Source organism: Oreochromis aureus, linkage group 11 (assembly GCF_013358895.1).
Source record: "Oreochromis aureus strain Israel breed Guangdong linkage group 11, ZZ_aureus, whole genome shotgun sequence".
NCBI classification, from domain to species: domain Eukaryota; kingdom Metazoa; phylum Chordata; class Actinopteri; order Cichliformes; family Cichlidae; genus Oreochromis; species Oreochromis aureus.
Window position 1 is genome coordinate 3,475,144 of NC_052952.1, and position 16,282 is coordinate 3,491,425.

Sequence of the window (16,282 nt, forward strand, 5' to 3'; positions counted from 1 at the left end):
TGATTGAGAGCTGGTCTGTTTGCAGCTGATTGCACCTAGTGCTGTTTGATTTCATCTGTTTGGCTGGCTTTGTCTGGTTGTGTCTTGGCTAGGCCTTGCTTTGTAGGCAATTGTTGAGTTAATTGCTGATGCGTTTGGTTATTTGTGGTGGTTTGGGGTTCTGTGTTTGCTGTGTGTTTTGTTTGGGAGGCCATTTTGTTAGGGGGATTGAGTGGAGGCAGTCATGTTAACACTGATGTTTTTCTATAAGCTTAGGTTTGGTGGAGCTAGTGTTGATGTGCTGTGTTGTGTCACCTTTGGAGCGTATGAGCTGTATTGATTATTGAATGTGCATAAGTTAAAACCAGTGCTTTCCCTGTTAGGTTGAAGGAGTGTTTCTCTCTTGAGACTCATTCATTGATATTTCTGTTGCGGTGAACACGGTTAGAGCAGTCGTCTCGGGAGCACGTCCCCAGAATTGAGGGGGTCGCTGTTTGTGCAGTTGCCTTTCTCTTTCTGGCGGTTTTTAGTGCATAAGTACCCACCGTAAGTAACTGCATGAAGACTAGGCTTCAGTTACGTAGATTTTGGTTAGGCAGTTAGTGGGGAAGTGCTGAGTTTCAAAGATTTCAAAGATCAATACTTTGCTGTTATGGCTACAGTTGGTGCTTTTATTCAGTCTCCATCGGAGGAACTCTTAAACAGTTATACTAAAGAACAACTGTTGAAACTTGTTGAACATTATGATGTCGATGTTGGGGATAAACGGTTGAAAGATGAGATCAAAGGAGTGTTAAAGGCTGCATTAGTAAAGAAAGGCGTGTTGCCAGGTAAAATGCAGACTTTAGGGGTGGAGGTTGATCAGTCTGTGGTCTCAACTGCTGTTGCTTTGTCTTTTGAGCAGCAAAAGGAGTTGTTACTGTTGCAAATGGAAAGAGACAAGCTGAGCATTGAGAAGGAACGTGTGAGGCATTCGTTAGAAAAGGAAAAGATGGAGCTAGAGCAGTATCGGCTAGACCTAATCAAGGCGGGCAAGTTATCAGGTGGTGTGGAGGCTAAAGAGTCTTCTCCACAAGGAGTTGAAACTTTTGATGTTGTGCGTAATTTGCGCTTGGTGCCAACATTTGATGAAAAAGAGCCAGATGCCTTTTTCTCCCTTTTTGAACGCGTTGCTGAATTGAGAGGATGGCCAGAGGCTGACTGTGTAATTATGTTACAGTCGGTTTTGACTGGAAAGGCTCAGGAAGCTTATTCAGCACTTAGTGCAGATGATTGTCAGAGTTTTGCTACTGTTAAAGATGCAGTTCTGAAAGCGTATGAGTTGGTACCAGAAGCTTACCGTCAACGTTTCAGATCATGGAGAAAGTCTGATAAGCAGTCGCATTTAGAGTTTGCGAGGATTTGACTAAACACTTCAACAGATGGTGTTCTGCACTGGGAGTGTCTACTTTCCAGGATTTATGTGAATTAATGGTATTGGAGCAGTTTAAAGATCGTGTTCCTCCTGAGGTTGCAACTTACATTGCCGAACGGAAGTGAAAACAGTTTCTGGACGCTGCTAAATTGGCAGATGAATATGTCTTGGCACATAAGGGGCAGTTTGGTAGAAACACTTTTCAGTTGGTGCTCCTGCTAGAGTTTTGGGTCAAACTAAGTTTATGTCATCAGATCCTGCAAAAGGCTATGGTGGTGTGAAGCCCAGTAAGCTTGGTCAAGCTTGCAACTACTGCCATGGTGATGGACACTGGAAAGCAGAATGTCCCTTGTTGAGAAGCAAGTTGGCGCGTACAGGCAAACAGGTTAAGCCTGTGGCTCTTACCATTCCTGCACGGGAAATTTCAGTAGTCTCTCAGGAAATGCCAGTTTTGACTAAGTCTGACTCGGAGAGCTATTCGGGGTTTGAGGACTTTGTGTCAGATGGGTTTGTATCACTCCCAGGTGATGTTCATAAAGTTCCTGTAAAGATTTTGCGTGACACAGGAGCGAAGGATTCTTTTATCTTAGCCTCCGTGTTACCATTTTCACAGGTTACTGATACTAGTGAGTGTGTACTTGTTCAAGGCATGGGTTTAACCACTATCTGTGCTCCACTGCATAAAGTCAGTTTGTCATGCAGTTTTGTGGATGATGATATCTGCATTGGTGTTCGTCCTGCTTTGCCACTTGAGGGCGTACATGTGATTTTGGGCAATGATTTGGCTGGAAATCACGTCTGGGCTGACAGTTCTTTGCCTGTTAAATCTAGAGTTCTGAATGAGTCCCATGAGTGTGAACAGGGTTTTTCTGACTTTGTAGCTTGCGCTGTTACAAGGGCTGCAGCTAAAAGGGATACAGAGCCTGTAACTCAAGCAGAAGAGTGTCAGGTTGAACCAGATTTCATTATTCCTCAACATTTGTCAGTTTCCCAACAAGAGCTAGTTCAAGCACAGCATGCTGATGCGTCTTTGGCTGAGTTGTTTCGCCAGGTGCAACCTAGTGTTGACGCTAGAAGTGCGGCCTCGGGTTATTTTCTGCATGAGGATGTGCTAGTCCGTAAGTGGAGTCCGCAAGGGTTGGACAGTGTTGGACGTCCAGTTGTCCAGATTGTGGTTCTGACTAAATACCGTGACGAGGTGTTGAAGTGTTCTCATGACAAATCTGGGCATTTGGGAGTGACGAAGACTTACAATTACATCTTGCGCTACTTCTTTTGGCCACGTCTTAAGCGTGATGTTTCAGCTTACATTAAAACCTGCCATATTTGCCAAGTTGTAGGTAAGCCCAATCAATCTATCAAACCTGCTCCACTTTGTCCCATCCCTGCTGTGAGTAACCCATTTGAACATTTGATCATTGACTGCGTGGGCCCTCTTCCTAGATCAAAATCTGGTTCAGAGTATCTTTTGACTGTGATGTGCCAGGTTACGCGTTATCCTGCTGCATATCCACTGCGTACCATCACAGCCAAGTCTGTGGTGAAGGCATTGACACAGTTTATTTCTATATTTGGCATACCGAAGATTATCCAGAGTGACCAGGGATCAAACTTTTCATCCAATCTATTTGCACAAGTTCTTAAGCTGTTGAATATTACACATAACAAAGCCTCTCCTTATCATCCGCAGAGCCAAGGTGCTTTAGAGCGCTTCCATCAAATGCTGAAGTCCTTGTTGCGTGCCTATTGCACAGAGATGAGGAGTGACTGGGAGGAAGGTTTACCGTGGCTTCTGTTGGCAGCGTGAGAAGTGTGCCAGGAGAGTACTGGGTTTAGCCCAAATGACTTGGTCTTTGGCCACAAAGTTTGGGGTCCCTTGAAAGTGCTGTGTGATAAGTGGTTATCGGGTGAACCACCAGTGAATTTGATAGATTATGTTAATGGTTTTCGGCACAGACTGTATGTGGCAGGTCAGTTGGCCAAACAGAACCTTGGGAAGGCTCAGGTCAAGATGAAATATTTTCATGACCGGCGTTCTGACGAGCAGCAGTTTAGTGAGGGTGACCAGGTTTTGGCTTTGCTGCCGATTGCAGGGTCACCTTTCCAGGCACGGTTTGCTGGGCCTTACACCGTGGTACAGAAACTGTCTGAACTGAATTATCTGATTGCTACCCCAGATCGCCGGAAAAGAAATCAACTTTGCCATGTTAATTTGTTGAAACCATATCATGTTCGTCCTTTGTCCGTCGGTCTGTCGGGCTCTCTCATTTCTCCTTCTACTTCGAGTCCAGCGTTGACTGCTTGTACAATGGCGCAGTCAGTTTGTGGGGGGGAGGATGTGGCAGCACCTGATGATCCTGTATTGCTTGGTCGTCTGAAGAATTCAGAAACTCTTCAGAACTTGGAGGTGCTGTTGGGCCATTTGCCTACTGACAAACGTGCAGAACTGTCTGCATTAATTAAAAGTTATCCAACTTTGTTTAGAGATACGCCTTCTAAAACAACTTTGATAGAGCATGATATTGATGTGGGTGATGCAAAACCAATCCGGCAGAGGTTCTACAGGGTCTCTGAGGAAAAGAGTAAAATAATGGCGAAGGAAGTTCAGTACATGTTGGAAAACAACATTGCAGTGCCGTCATCATCAAGCTGGGCTTCCCCATGTTTGTTGGTAGAAAAAGCTGATAAATCACCACGTTGTTGCACAGACTTTCGTAAAGTAAATGCAGTGACCAAACCCGATTCCTATCCTTTGCCTCATATTGACGACTGTATTGACCGAGTTGGTGCAGCAGAATATGTGAGCAGGTTTGACCTGTTGAAGGGATATTGGCAGGTGCCACTGACTCCCAGAGCTCAGGAAATATCTGCTTTCATCACACCATCTGGTCTTTATTCATATACAGTCATGGGATTTGGTTTACGCAATGCTCCAGCTACATTTCAGCGACTCATGAATATGGTTGTTAATGGGCTGAAAGGCTGTGCTGTTTACCTAGATGACGTGGTGGTATATAGTAGCACCTGGGAGGATCATCTGGATCGTATTCGCACTCTGTTTGAACGCTTAGTTTGGGGAAATCTATCAACCTGGCAAAATGTGAATTTGCAAAAGCAACTGTGACCTATCTTGGTAAGGTTGTGGGCCAAGGTTATGTGAGGCCGGTTGATGCAAAGGTGTTGGCCATCAAAGAGTTCCCTGTTCCAGTAACCAAAAAAGAACTCATGAGATTTTTGGGTCTGGTCGGTTATTATCGTTGTTTTTGTCGAAACTTTTCAACAGTGGTTGCTCCTCTGACTGATTTTTTGAAGGCCAAAGTAAAGTTTATTTGGTCTGCAGCATGCCAGCAAGCTTTTCGGGATGTGAAAGCTTTACTGTGCTCTGAACCTGTGCTTTTAGCACCTCGTCTGGATCAGCCCTTCAAGCTGTATGTGGATGCAAGCCACATTGGTGCAGGTGCTGTTCTAGTCCAAGCTGACAAGCAAGGTACTGAACATCCAGTTAGTTTCTATTCCAAGAAGTTCAACTCCCATCAGCTGAATTATTCAGTCATTGAAAAGGAAGCTTTGGCATTAATTTTGGCCTTGCAGCATTTCAGAGTATATTTGGATTCTGCTCGGCCTATTGAGGTATTTTCTGACCATAACCCTCTCACTTTCTTGAACTCATTGCAGAACCCAAATCAGAGGCTCATGCGGTGGGCTCTCTTTTTGCAGCCTTACAGTTTGGACATCCAGCACATTAAGGGCAAAGATAATGTCTTGGCAGATGCTTTGTCCCGTGCCCCTTTGTAACCAGCAGCTTCACTCCTCATATGCTTTGAAGTATGTCTCTTCCAGTGTCTTATTCCTTCCTCTTAAATTGCTCCTAGGTACCAAGGTTGCTGAGGTTGGAGATGTGCTGAAGATGAAAGGACTTTGAGCATGCAGAAAGGTGTTGCATGGGTGTACATGTGTACATGTTCGTCTAGCTGCAAATTCATAATGTAAATGATTGTGTTTGTCAACTCAGGGTAAGACCCTGTTCTATGGGGGGGAGTGTGACGGCCAGTGGGCTGGCCTTGTGTTTTGTTTTTTCTGTTACCTGTTTCCTGCAGGTAGGTGGAGCTGACCCAATTATAGATGCAGCACACCTGAGTAGGCCAGTCCCAGTGCATATAAAAGACACTTTGACTGAACCAGCTGGGTCTCTCTTGCTCTGACTGGCTCTGTCTCTGGTTCCCGTCTTCTTCTTTTGGAAGTTTTAGTTATGGCTGTTATGTCCTTTACACTGTGTTTAAGTTACTTTACCTTATTTTCATTAAATATGTTTTACAGCCTTTAGAAGCCTGTGTGTGGTCTCCCATTTGTTTGTCACTTCCTATGAGCCGGGTTGTGACAGCACCCTGGAATGCATTTCATTCCTCTTTTGGTCACTAGCGACTTTGTGGCGTTAAATATATTATCTCCCCCTGGTGGTACTATACTGCCTAAATGCCCATTTTACACTTTGGACAGGAAAAGTATAAAATGGACATGGTGGACCAGCATGTTTATTACATGCTCTGCTTTGATATTGGGTTGGATTAGACAGTTAATCCAGAAAAGACTATTCCTATCAGGACAGAGATATTTCACTTTAAGCTAAATGCAATAACTTTTGCAATTTCAGACTGCTTTTCTTTCTAAAAGAGCCAACACACTGAAAGATTTTAGCATTCTTGTGAGTTCACTGGAAGCCACACTGTAGACAACACAGATCTGATAAACTTGAATGTTGATGAGAATGTCAGCTTTACTTGTTTCATTAAGTTGTAGAAGCATTCATGTTGGCAGGCTATCTCAATTACTGTATGAACCTTTCTCACAGTTTTTTTTGTTTTGAACCACAACCAAAGCTACCAACTATTTATGTTGGTCATACTTCCCAAATCTCAAAAATATACAGTGGATAAACAAGAACAAACAAATGTGTGGTTCAGCAACACCAAGTTATACTTTTGTTTCCATCGATATTGATCTGTAAAATCTGTGGCTGCAGCTATCTGTGGGTGAACCCCCACTGTTGAAGAGTAGTGCCGACATGTGAGGAGACTCAATTGCTGGAGAATATGAAGTCACAGACAGGCCTGAGGGAAGTAAATGCTTTCTTTATCTGGCAGCTGTGTCAAAGGCAAAATAATAATACAAATAATAGTACAAATATTAATAATAATTAAAACACACACACAAACATGCACTCTCTCTCACATATAACTCCATCTGCTAGGACATTTGAATACTTCCAAATCTTCTGCTCCAGCACACTACATGGCAGCCTGAGAGAACACAGAAGTGTGCCAGGCAGCAGGCAAAGGCTTTAGCTCCCAGGCAACAGCTGAGCTCCCATGGGCATCAGGGGGTAACCGAGAAAGACATGTGCAAGTGTGAGGGGGTTGAAGTATTATTTGTCCTGCTCATACACGCTTTGGCTGGCCTAACCAATAGGCACAGCCAGACTGTCTGTGCTCAGTACGAACTAGCCTGGAGGAACAATAGTTTATATGTTATGTGTGTGTAAGAACGGAAACCGTTAAATATCTACTAAACAGCTAAATTTCTGAAATCTCTGCTCATAAACACACATGCACGTGCACACACACATACAATATGGCTCCAGTTTTACTGTTCAGAATCTGAACCTGTTAGTGGTGAGAGGAACTGGACTAGAAAACCCATTAAACTCCATTATCTCCTTACAGACGCACACATGCCGATCATGGAGTACAGAATATGCAAATTCCATGTGTCCGATAGTATTTTGAGCATGTAAAATGAATTTTTGCTAACACTGCCTTTGAAAGATGTTTAAATCACAGCTGCTTTAGTTACCAGTTACACCAGCTACCTACACACAGTTCTAGAGTGGAGCCTTGAACACACCTTTAAATTAACCTGTACTTGAGTTTAGGTTGTCACGATTACAAGAAATATTTTTCTATTTTAGCTGTTTTTCACAATTTAACAATTAATTTAACTGTTAAAAGCAGAGTAAAATTAACATAAACATCAGAACCTGATCAAATTGTTTCATGTTTAAAATTACAGGTGAGTGTTGTGCTGTTTTGTGCTTACACATTGCAAAGAACAGGAAAATCCTGCTTGTGGACCCTTACTCTATTTACACTCCTCTCGGTTCCTCTGTAACTCAGAAAGCATGCAATTTGTAGTTTCCTTTGTATGAAAAATAAAGCTTATTTTAGAACATTTTGGAGCTGTGTGAAGGGACCAATCAATCAGCACAAGCAAGGGATCAGAGAGCTGTTTTAATCAATGTAAGCAAGTCCATGCTGTATGCATAAAGAGGGCTGGCTGCTGGTGTGACATTGCCGTTGGGAGACACTTCTAGCTGCGGAGAAAATTGTCTCTAATTAGTCCTGATTGGCTCCTGTTGACTCCTGGTTGGGAGCGACGGCCTCACTGGCATGCTAGCAGTATAGGACTGTCTTTAATCGTCGTAAACTTAGTGGCTGTCAAATAGCCCTGCTGTGATTGAAAGCTGTGCACCTAGCACCTGACTACAGACAAAAGTCAAGCCCACCTGGTTTTGTCCCCATTAACTGTTAGAATGGCACAGGGCATGAAGTCTCTCTTCTTCTCTTTCCTCTGACCAGCAAAATAATATGGACATGCCTAGGATTTTCTACCTTTTCCAACAGATACTCTGCCGGTCTTTTTGACTTATTTTTTGAGGTTTTTATATATAGCTTTGAAATATCTGAATTCACTACTTCAGAAGCAGAACACATACACTAAAAAATGACATTTGGTGTCATTTTGAATTCAGGGTGCAATCCAAACAGGTTGGTACAATGTCCACAGGTTGAGTGGACATTGTACCAACTCAGAAACTGCTCAGAAACTCATTTAATTCATCCTACATATACCAAACTTTTGACTAAGGATATGGTCACCTTTGTGACACCACAAAGGTTGACGCCAAATGAGCCACCTGAGATACTGGTACTTGCAGATATATTCTCTGGGTAGACTCTGGCAAGATTTTACTGGACCGTACATTCAGTTTGGCCTAGGGAACATCTTTGAACTCCACCAATGAATTACCACTCATCTCTGTGGAAGAGTCTCAGCATTAAAAGAAGTCCATGGCTAAATACTCATCTTGAGAAGATGGGCTGAATCTGTGCTAGTTTTTGTAGCGCATAGAGAATATTCAGTCACTGTCATGTACAGTGGCTTGCAAAAGTATTCGGCCCCCTTGAACTTTTCCACATTTTGCCACATTACAGCCACAAACATGAATCAATTTTATTGGAATTACACGTGAAAGACCAATACAACGTGGTGTACACGTGAGAAGTGGAACGAAAATCATACATGATTCTAAACATTTTTTACAAATAAATAACTGAAAAGTGAGGTGTGCGTAATTATTCAGCCCCCTTTGGTCTGAGTGCAGTCAGTTGCCCATAGACATTGCCTGATGAGTGCTAATGACTAAATAGAGTGCACCTGTGTGTAATCTAATGTCAGTACAAATACAGCTGCTCTGTGACGGCCTCAGAGGTTGTCTAAGAGAATATTGGGAGCAACAACACCATGAAGGTCAAAGAACACACCAGACAGGTCAGGGATAAAGTTGTTGAGAAATTTAAAGCAGGCTTAGGCTACAAAAAGATTTCCCAAGCCTTGAACATCCCACGGAGCACTGTTCAAGCCATCATTCAGAAATGGAAGGAGTATGGCACAACTGTAAACCTACCAAGACAAGGCCGTCCACCTAAACTCACAGGCTGAACAAGGAGAGCACTGATCAGAAATGCAGCCAAGAGGCCCATGGTGACTCTGGACGAGCTGCAGAGATCTACAGCTCAGGTGGGGGAATCTGTCCATAGGACAACTATTAGTCGTGCACTGCACAAAGTTGGCCTTTATGGAAGAGTGGCAAGAAGAAAGCCATTGTTAACAGAAAACCATAAGAAGTCCCGTTTGCAGTTTGCCACAAGCCATGTGGGGGACACAGCAAACATGTGGAAGAAGGTGCTCTGGTCAGATGAGACCAAAATGGAACTTTTTGGCCAAAATGCAAAACACTATGTGTGGCGGAAAACTAACACTGCACATCACTCTGAACACACCATCCCCACTGTCTGACTTGAGACTGGGGTGGAGGTCCACCTTCCAGCAGGACAACGACCCTAAACATAAAGCCAGGGCAACAATGGAATGGTTTAAAACAAAACATATCCATGTGTTAGAATGGCCCAGTCAAAGTCCAGATCTAAATCCAATCGAGAATCTGTGGCAAGATCTGAAAACTGCTGTTCACAAACGCTGTCCATCTAATCTGACTGAGCTGGAGCTGTTTTGCAAACAAGAATGGGCAAGGATTTCAGTCTGTAGATGTGCAAAGCTGGTAGAGACATACCCTAAAAGACTGGCAGCTGTAATTGCAGCAAAAGGTGGTTCTACAAAGTATTGACTCAGGGGGCTGAATAATTACGCACACCCCACTTTGCAGTTATTTATTTGTAAAAAATGTTTGGGATCATATATGATTTTCGTTCCACTTCTCACATGTGCACCACTTTGTATTGGTCTTTCACTTGGAATTCCAATAAAATTGATTCATGTTTGTGGCTGTAATGTGACAAAATCTGGAAAAGTTCAAGGGGGTTTTTATCCTTCATAACTTCTTGCTAAGGTCTCAGAAGATATCACAGTGTTAGAAACTTTGCTAATATATGACTAGTTGTCTGAAAAGGTAATTGAAAAGAAAACGGCCAAGCTTGGCCAATAACAGAGATACTTTGGAAACATCACAAACAAATGCCATCCTGGAAAAATACTTGGAAAACAAATGTAATTCACAGGGAACAGGACTTATTAGTGTAATTCAAAATCAGAAGCAAGTCTCAGCTGCAATCTTGAAACACCTCTGGGCGGTTATTTGAAATATTATCTAAATTATCTAACTTTTTTTTCCACAAAGATATACAAACTGGGAACTCCAAAGAATCAACAGAAAAATATGATTAAAAACTTAAAATGTTTTTAAAAAAATGGACTGGTATTTTTGCTTTTTTACTATTTGAGTGCTCAAAGTGCTTTTTACTACAAGCCTCATTCACCCACATTCATACAGCGCTTTTATTCTAAGCCTAAAAGCTTTGACAAGGCAAATCAGGGTTTAGTATCTTGATACTCTAAAATACTGATGGGTTGTCTTACGAATAGCAGGCAATAAGCCTACCTCCTGAGCCACAGTGACCATAGTGTTGATTTATGTCGTTTATGTCTCTGGTGTCTCCTTTTTTTTCCAGATGGAAACCCTTTACAACCTCTTAGGAACATTATTTCTAAAGGGTAATAAAGGATCACTATTTTCCTCTCTGTTCTCTTGGCAGCTGAGATTTGGTGTCAGAGGTCATGGAACTACAACTTCACAAGCTCCGTTTGCTTTGGGATACTGCAAACTTTGACTGAAGTCTGAAAAGTATTGCTAAATGAAGCTCTAGTTGTTGGTTATATGGCACTAGGCCCTGTATTGATTAATCATTTTCATAAATGTTAATGACCTATTTTATAATTTAATATACATATACACATACACATTGCATATTTCACACACACATAATTTGCTCATTTTCTTTGTCATGGTGCCTCCCTCCTCCAAAACCATGGTGTTGTGTAATTCCCTTTTACTATAAGACACAAGTCAGTATGTAAATGCTCCTGCTTGCAATTCAGTGCCATCACATTGTTAAAGCAGATGGGCTCTGTATTAACATTTTATGAAACTTACTCAGGCCTTATTGAAGACAGCGTGGCTTTTTGTCGTACAGCTGCTGAACAGCGGGTGATGTAAAACTGATTTTATTCTCCTGCATGTTTTATTTGCGACATTAAATACGAGCATCTCCGCATGCATTTGTCTGAGCAGAGTGCTTTGCTTTGCAGATTAATGGCAGTAAACACGGTTTCATAAATCAACTGCTGTTCCCCATTTCGCCTTTGTATCTTGACAGCTCCTGCCCAACCAAACAAACAAACACACACACACAAACATTCGCAGATTCAAGTGTGTGTTCCTGAATTGTCAATCAGAAGCCAGGCTCCGTGCAATCAGTATTTGGTGATTATGTTTAGAATGTTATTTTCATACTTCTGCTAACTTCCTATTCTGACAGCTCTCACCTGGCTTGCCAGTAGACAGGATGTTGTTAGAAATGTTGACCTTGTTCTCAGGGCTGAGAGCCCAGTCCACCATGCACTTCCAGCTTTTCATAGGAAAGCTGATGCCTCCATGACCCCTTACTGGACGCTTATGGATGCTGAGAACTGTAAAAGAAAGAAAAAAAATTGTGAACTTGAAAATGGGAGAAAGTGGGACCTAAATGGGAGAAAAAAGAACAAAAAAAGCAGTTTAATCTCAGTACTTGTTTAGCCAAGGAGCTCATTTTAAACCAAACTAAACCAAATAATAATTATTATCATATGTGTGAGCATTACATTTTTCTATAATTAAATTACTTTTCTGAAAATGTAACATTTAATTATATCCATTTTTTTATATGTAAATACCCCCAGTACACGACAAAGGACTCTCAAGGGACTTTATATTGAGAGATAAAGATTCAAAAAGATTAGACAGAAAATCCCAATGATCAGATCGCGCCATACAATAAAATACACGGTGACAGTGAGTTGGAAGAACTCAATTTTAGGAAGAAGAGACATCTGCAATAATCGGTTGGTGGTGAGGGGAAAGAAATACAAACTACAGAAGAGATTAGGCAAAAGTTAATGATATGAATCTGTGGCTCAGTACATCATCGTAAGTTCCTCAGTAGCAGTAGTATACCTATTGGGATTATATGGGTGTCTGCTGTCGTTAAGATATGATGGGGACCTGGTCATTCAGGACTGAGAAGAAGGATTTTAATTCAGGATTGAACAGAGAGCCAAAAAAGACAAGCTAACTCAGCATACATATGTTCTCTCAGAACTCTAGAAGGTGGTGAGGTGAGGGGGATAAGAGGTGAAACATCTTCAAGAACCAGAGGTTCAGTCCATCCATTTCAGGCATTTCAGCATTTACCAGAACCTAAATTCATAAGACAGACAAGTCACTCTTAATAATAAACCAAGTAGTATTATCTGACTCTGTGCTGTATAACAAATACAAATCTACGTTTCCTGTGTTTGGGGACATTTCTTTATACTGAAGGTATTTGGTTCTACCCCAGATCGTAACCCTGGCATGATCTCTAAAGCTAGATGTTTCACCAGTGACGTGGTGGACTTGGTGTGATTTCATTTATTTTTTTCTTCTTTGAAAAATAACATAAGATGCTCCAAAGTTTCATGCAGGTAGGCCAGCAAAAAACAACATATGCAGGTGATTTATGCAGTCTTCATAGTCTCATTATTCTCCTTGGAGAATTAAAGAATACTTCTGAAAAGCTAAGCAACTGCTTTGACAAGCTAAATTGTCAAAGCAGTTAAAAAAAGATTGCAATTCAAATTTGGCAAAATTCTGCATTCTAACGTCACTACTTTTACAAGTTTAGAAGAAGAATGTCTGATCAAACTCTGTGCTGGAAGTGGATGGTAGATTTCCCTGCATGACTTTGCTCCCATTTGAGGAGTGGGAGCAGAGAGGAGGTCAGCCGCTTAGGGGAAGGATGCAGTGCTTGTGTGGGCGGCTATTTGGCTACAGACAGAGAGGCAGCATCACTATAAACGGGACCTCTCATCTGCCCTCAATTCCCATGTACTTTCCCCTGATTCAACAAACACACTTTGCCTCGTTTTTATCCGGAGGTCATAGAGAGATTCAGAGCCTTTGTGATGACTACACTATGTGTTTTTTTTCTATGTTTGAAGAAAGTTGAGTTAACAGTTACGGCAATGGAGGGAAGCAGCAGGTGGTTTTGAATGTGTAGATGTGTCATGGGACACATCTAAAGACTTTCAGCCCTGAGGAGTGCTAATAATGAGCCTTAGTTATTCTCTTCATGTAAGTACAAGGCAAACAGAAACAGAAGGCTAGAATGAGGCTGTGCTGTTCCTCGATGCGACAAGATTCACAGTTAAGGAAAAAACAGGAATTTGCAGAACAAAGGGTGGTGGGAAGGGCAGCACGGTGAAGCAGTGGTTAGCACTGTGGCCTCACAGCGAGAAAGCCCTGAGTTTGAATCCACCATCTGACCTTTCTGTGTGGGTTCTCTCTGGGTACTCTGGAGCCTTTGTGATGTCTACTTTCACTGGGGTTAGGTTAATTGGTGATTCTAAATTGACACTGTAGGTGTGAGCGGTCTCAAGTCTCTGTGTTGGCCTTGTGACAGACTGGCGACCTGTCCAGGGTGTGCCCCACCTTTCAGTCTATGGTAGTGGGGATAGGCTCCAGCAAACTGTAAATTGAATAAGTGAAAGAGAACGAATGGATGGACTAAAGCTTCATAAGTTGCAAGGCTAGGACATCTCTGTCTCACGTGTTTTGTTTCCAGCACCAACCCTCACCCCCCGAGTGAAAGTAATAAGCCCAGTTTTACAAAAGTGCAATTTTAAATCACTGGAGCTGAAAACTGGAGGTACATAGCTATCCAATTAAATAAAATAGCTTGTGAATTGAATTAATATTTGACATTTAAAAAGCTTTACCACTGGGTATACCAGCTATAGCTACCAATTTATTCCTAATATACTGCTTCATTTTCTGTTAGTTCTATCTATAGCTGTTCTCACACATGCACTGTAGAGCTGAACTTTTGCAGACATTACCAGGAGGAACTGAATGTGACAATGCAAATGTCCAGGTCAGCTGGAATGTGTGCTGCCTTCTTTGTACTCTACTGTACATGCAGTAGTGCATGTTCCTTAACAAAGACTAGTTAAAATAAATTCATTGCAGGATGGTTAGCACTATTGTCTTATCAAAGAAGATTGTGGTATAGATTTGAGCATGTCTGCTTGACTTTTTGCTTGAAGGTGTATTCCAGGGATAGGCTGTAGAAATAATACCGTGTCTTGTCTTTTCTTACAGGAAAAAGGTTCTCCTTGTTCTTGTCAGTCAGGAGCCAGAAAAATCAAATGCATCAAAAATTATTGAAATTTTTTTCAAAAAAGAAAAAAAAAAGCATAGTAGTAAGTAAAGGTATAATAATGTTCTTTATTTTCTGAAATATGTCTTTTATCTCTGCCAATAAGTATCTCCTGCTACTTAGTGGCCTCTATCAAAAACTGATATGGGCTAAAATCCGCTTTGATGACTGAAACTTAAAACTGTCTTTCAGCTGACAATCATATAGCCATTGGTTGATGGAGCTTTTTTTTAGACTGACCTGTCCTCACTTTTATTGGTTGCTATTGTAGTTATGGAGATTTATCTTCAGAGAAAGCTGTGATAGGAGAATTTCTTTGATAAAAAGGGAGAGGTGTGGAGATCTCCTAGATAGAGATAAGACTGACCTAGGTTATCGGAGACTTCACACATGTCTTGAATGTCTTTCATCCTCAGGCCAATGACATCCACAAAGTCCTCCACCAGACGGAAAAGCTCTTTGATGTTTGGCCCCAGCTGAGAAAACAGACACATGAGAGCAGAATAACAGAAAAAGGATTATGGATTTGAGGCGAATATTCTGAAATGCTGTTCGAGCACTTGACACACAAAAGGCCTTTTATAGGAAATCTGGAATTTGAGACAAGTATTGCCATAGCTTCCTGTTTCAATCAGTGTCACGATGTCTTATAGCCCACACAACTATAACCAACATCAACATTTACAGTTTGTACATCAGTCTTTTCTTTTTGATGACAGGAAATACACTGCAGCTTTGTTCTTATTTACAATACCAAGGAAAAAGACGGCACACGGATGGGAAATAAATGGCTGCGATAAAGGCCTTAATGCTAAAAAGCTTGACTTTTTGATTAAATACATTGCAGTGATGCAATATCTGCTATTACATAAAATCACATTTATTTTTAAAATAGCAAAATAAGTTAGAAAACCTTACATTTCTAAGCAGGGCTGCCAAGGTTTGAGTTAATCAGCACTGACAGAAATGGCTGTGCTACTGTAAAGCTGGTTAAGTCAGAGGCCAAAAGTAGTTCAGACTAAAAAGTTCTCTAAACGTTTGTAAGTGCCTTTGCCACAGCCTAGATCAAAGAGGGGCTTCAATAATATGAAAGAATTTGAACCCCATATTGTTCGTAGTATTAAACGGCACAAAAATGATTAAAAAAGTGCAAATTTGAATGAACTATCAGCATGAAAATGCAAAATGCATCTTTTTTCGTTTAATCAGATGTGATTCACTACTCCCCAATGTTGAAGATAATAACGATAGTAAAATAAAGTGGTTGAATGCTCGCTCTCCTTCGTGTATTCAGACCGTGCTGGGGGAACCGAGAGTGTGCCATTTCCATTTTAAGACATCTGAAGCAGTTGGAGGAGAGCAGCTTGTTTTATTTAGCATTATTTCTCTGTCTACATGCTGAAATTCCTGAGAACAGGCGGATGCTGGACAGCTTGTTGGAGGCACAGAGTGAATAAGTGCGGCAGATGGATGAGTGGGTGTTTGCGTCATTATCTGTAGTTATTTCTGTCTTTCAGCAATTCTCGCATTCTCCTTTTGCTTCTCCTCTGTAAAGACACAGGTGGGCTGTTTGTCCACCTGTGTCTCTGCTGCCATCAGTATTTCTCCTTCATTGTTGGAGTTATTATTGCTCACAAAGTTCAACAGAAGCTGCAATTACAGACAAGGACAGGTCCTATTTTAGAAAGAGAGGCTGATACTAACCAGTTGTGCTTCCTCCCATCTCTCCCTGTTTTCTTCCATCAACAGATTGCTGACTGATTGCACAAAGTTCTGGAAAGGAAAAAAATGATTTGCATTCAGT

At 41.5% G+C, this 16,282-nt stretch overlaps 1 protein-coding gene across 1 annotated transcript in view; it reads right to left on the reverse strand.

Annotated features, from left to right (window-relative positions):
* The window catches only part of LOC116311843 (adhesion G protein-coupled receptor B1-like), a 73,588-nt gene that overhangs the window by 44,377 nt on the left and 12,929 nt on the right, over positions 1-16,282 (reverse strand). The window contains exons 11-13 of the mRNA XM_039619456.1: positions 16,183-16,251; positions 14,846-14,954; positions 11,570-11,713 (exon numbers count right to left, since the gene is read on the reverse strand). Coding sequence (XP_039475390.1) covers positions 11,570-11,713; positions 14,846-14,954; positions 16,183-16,251 — 322 coding nt within the window. The remainder of the gene's footprint in view (positions 1-11,569; positions 11,714-14,845; positions 14,955-16,182; positions 16,252-16,282) is intronic.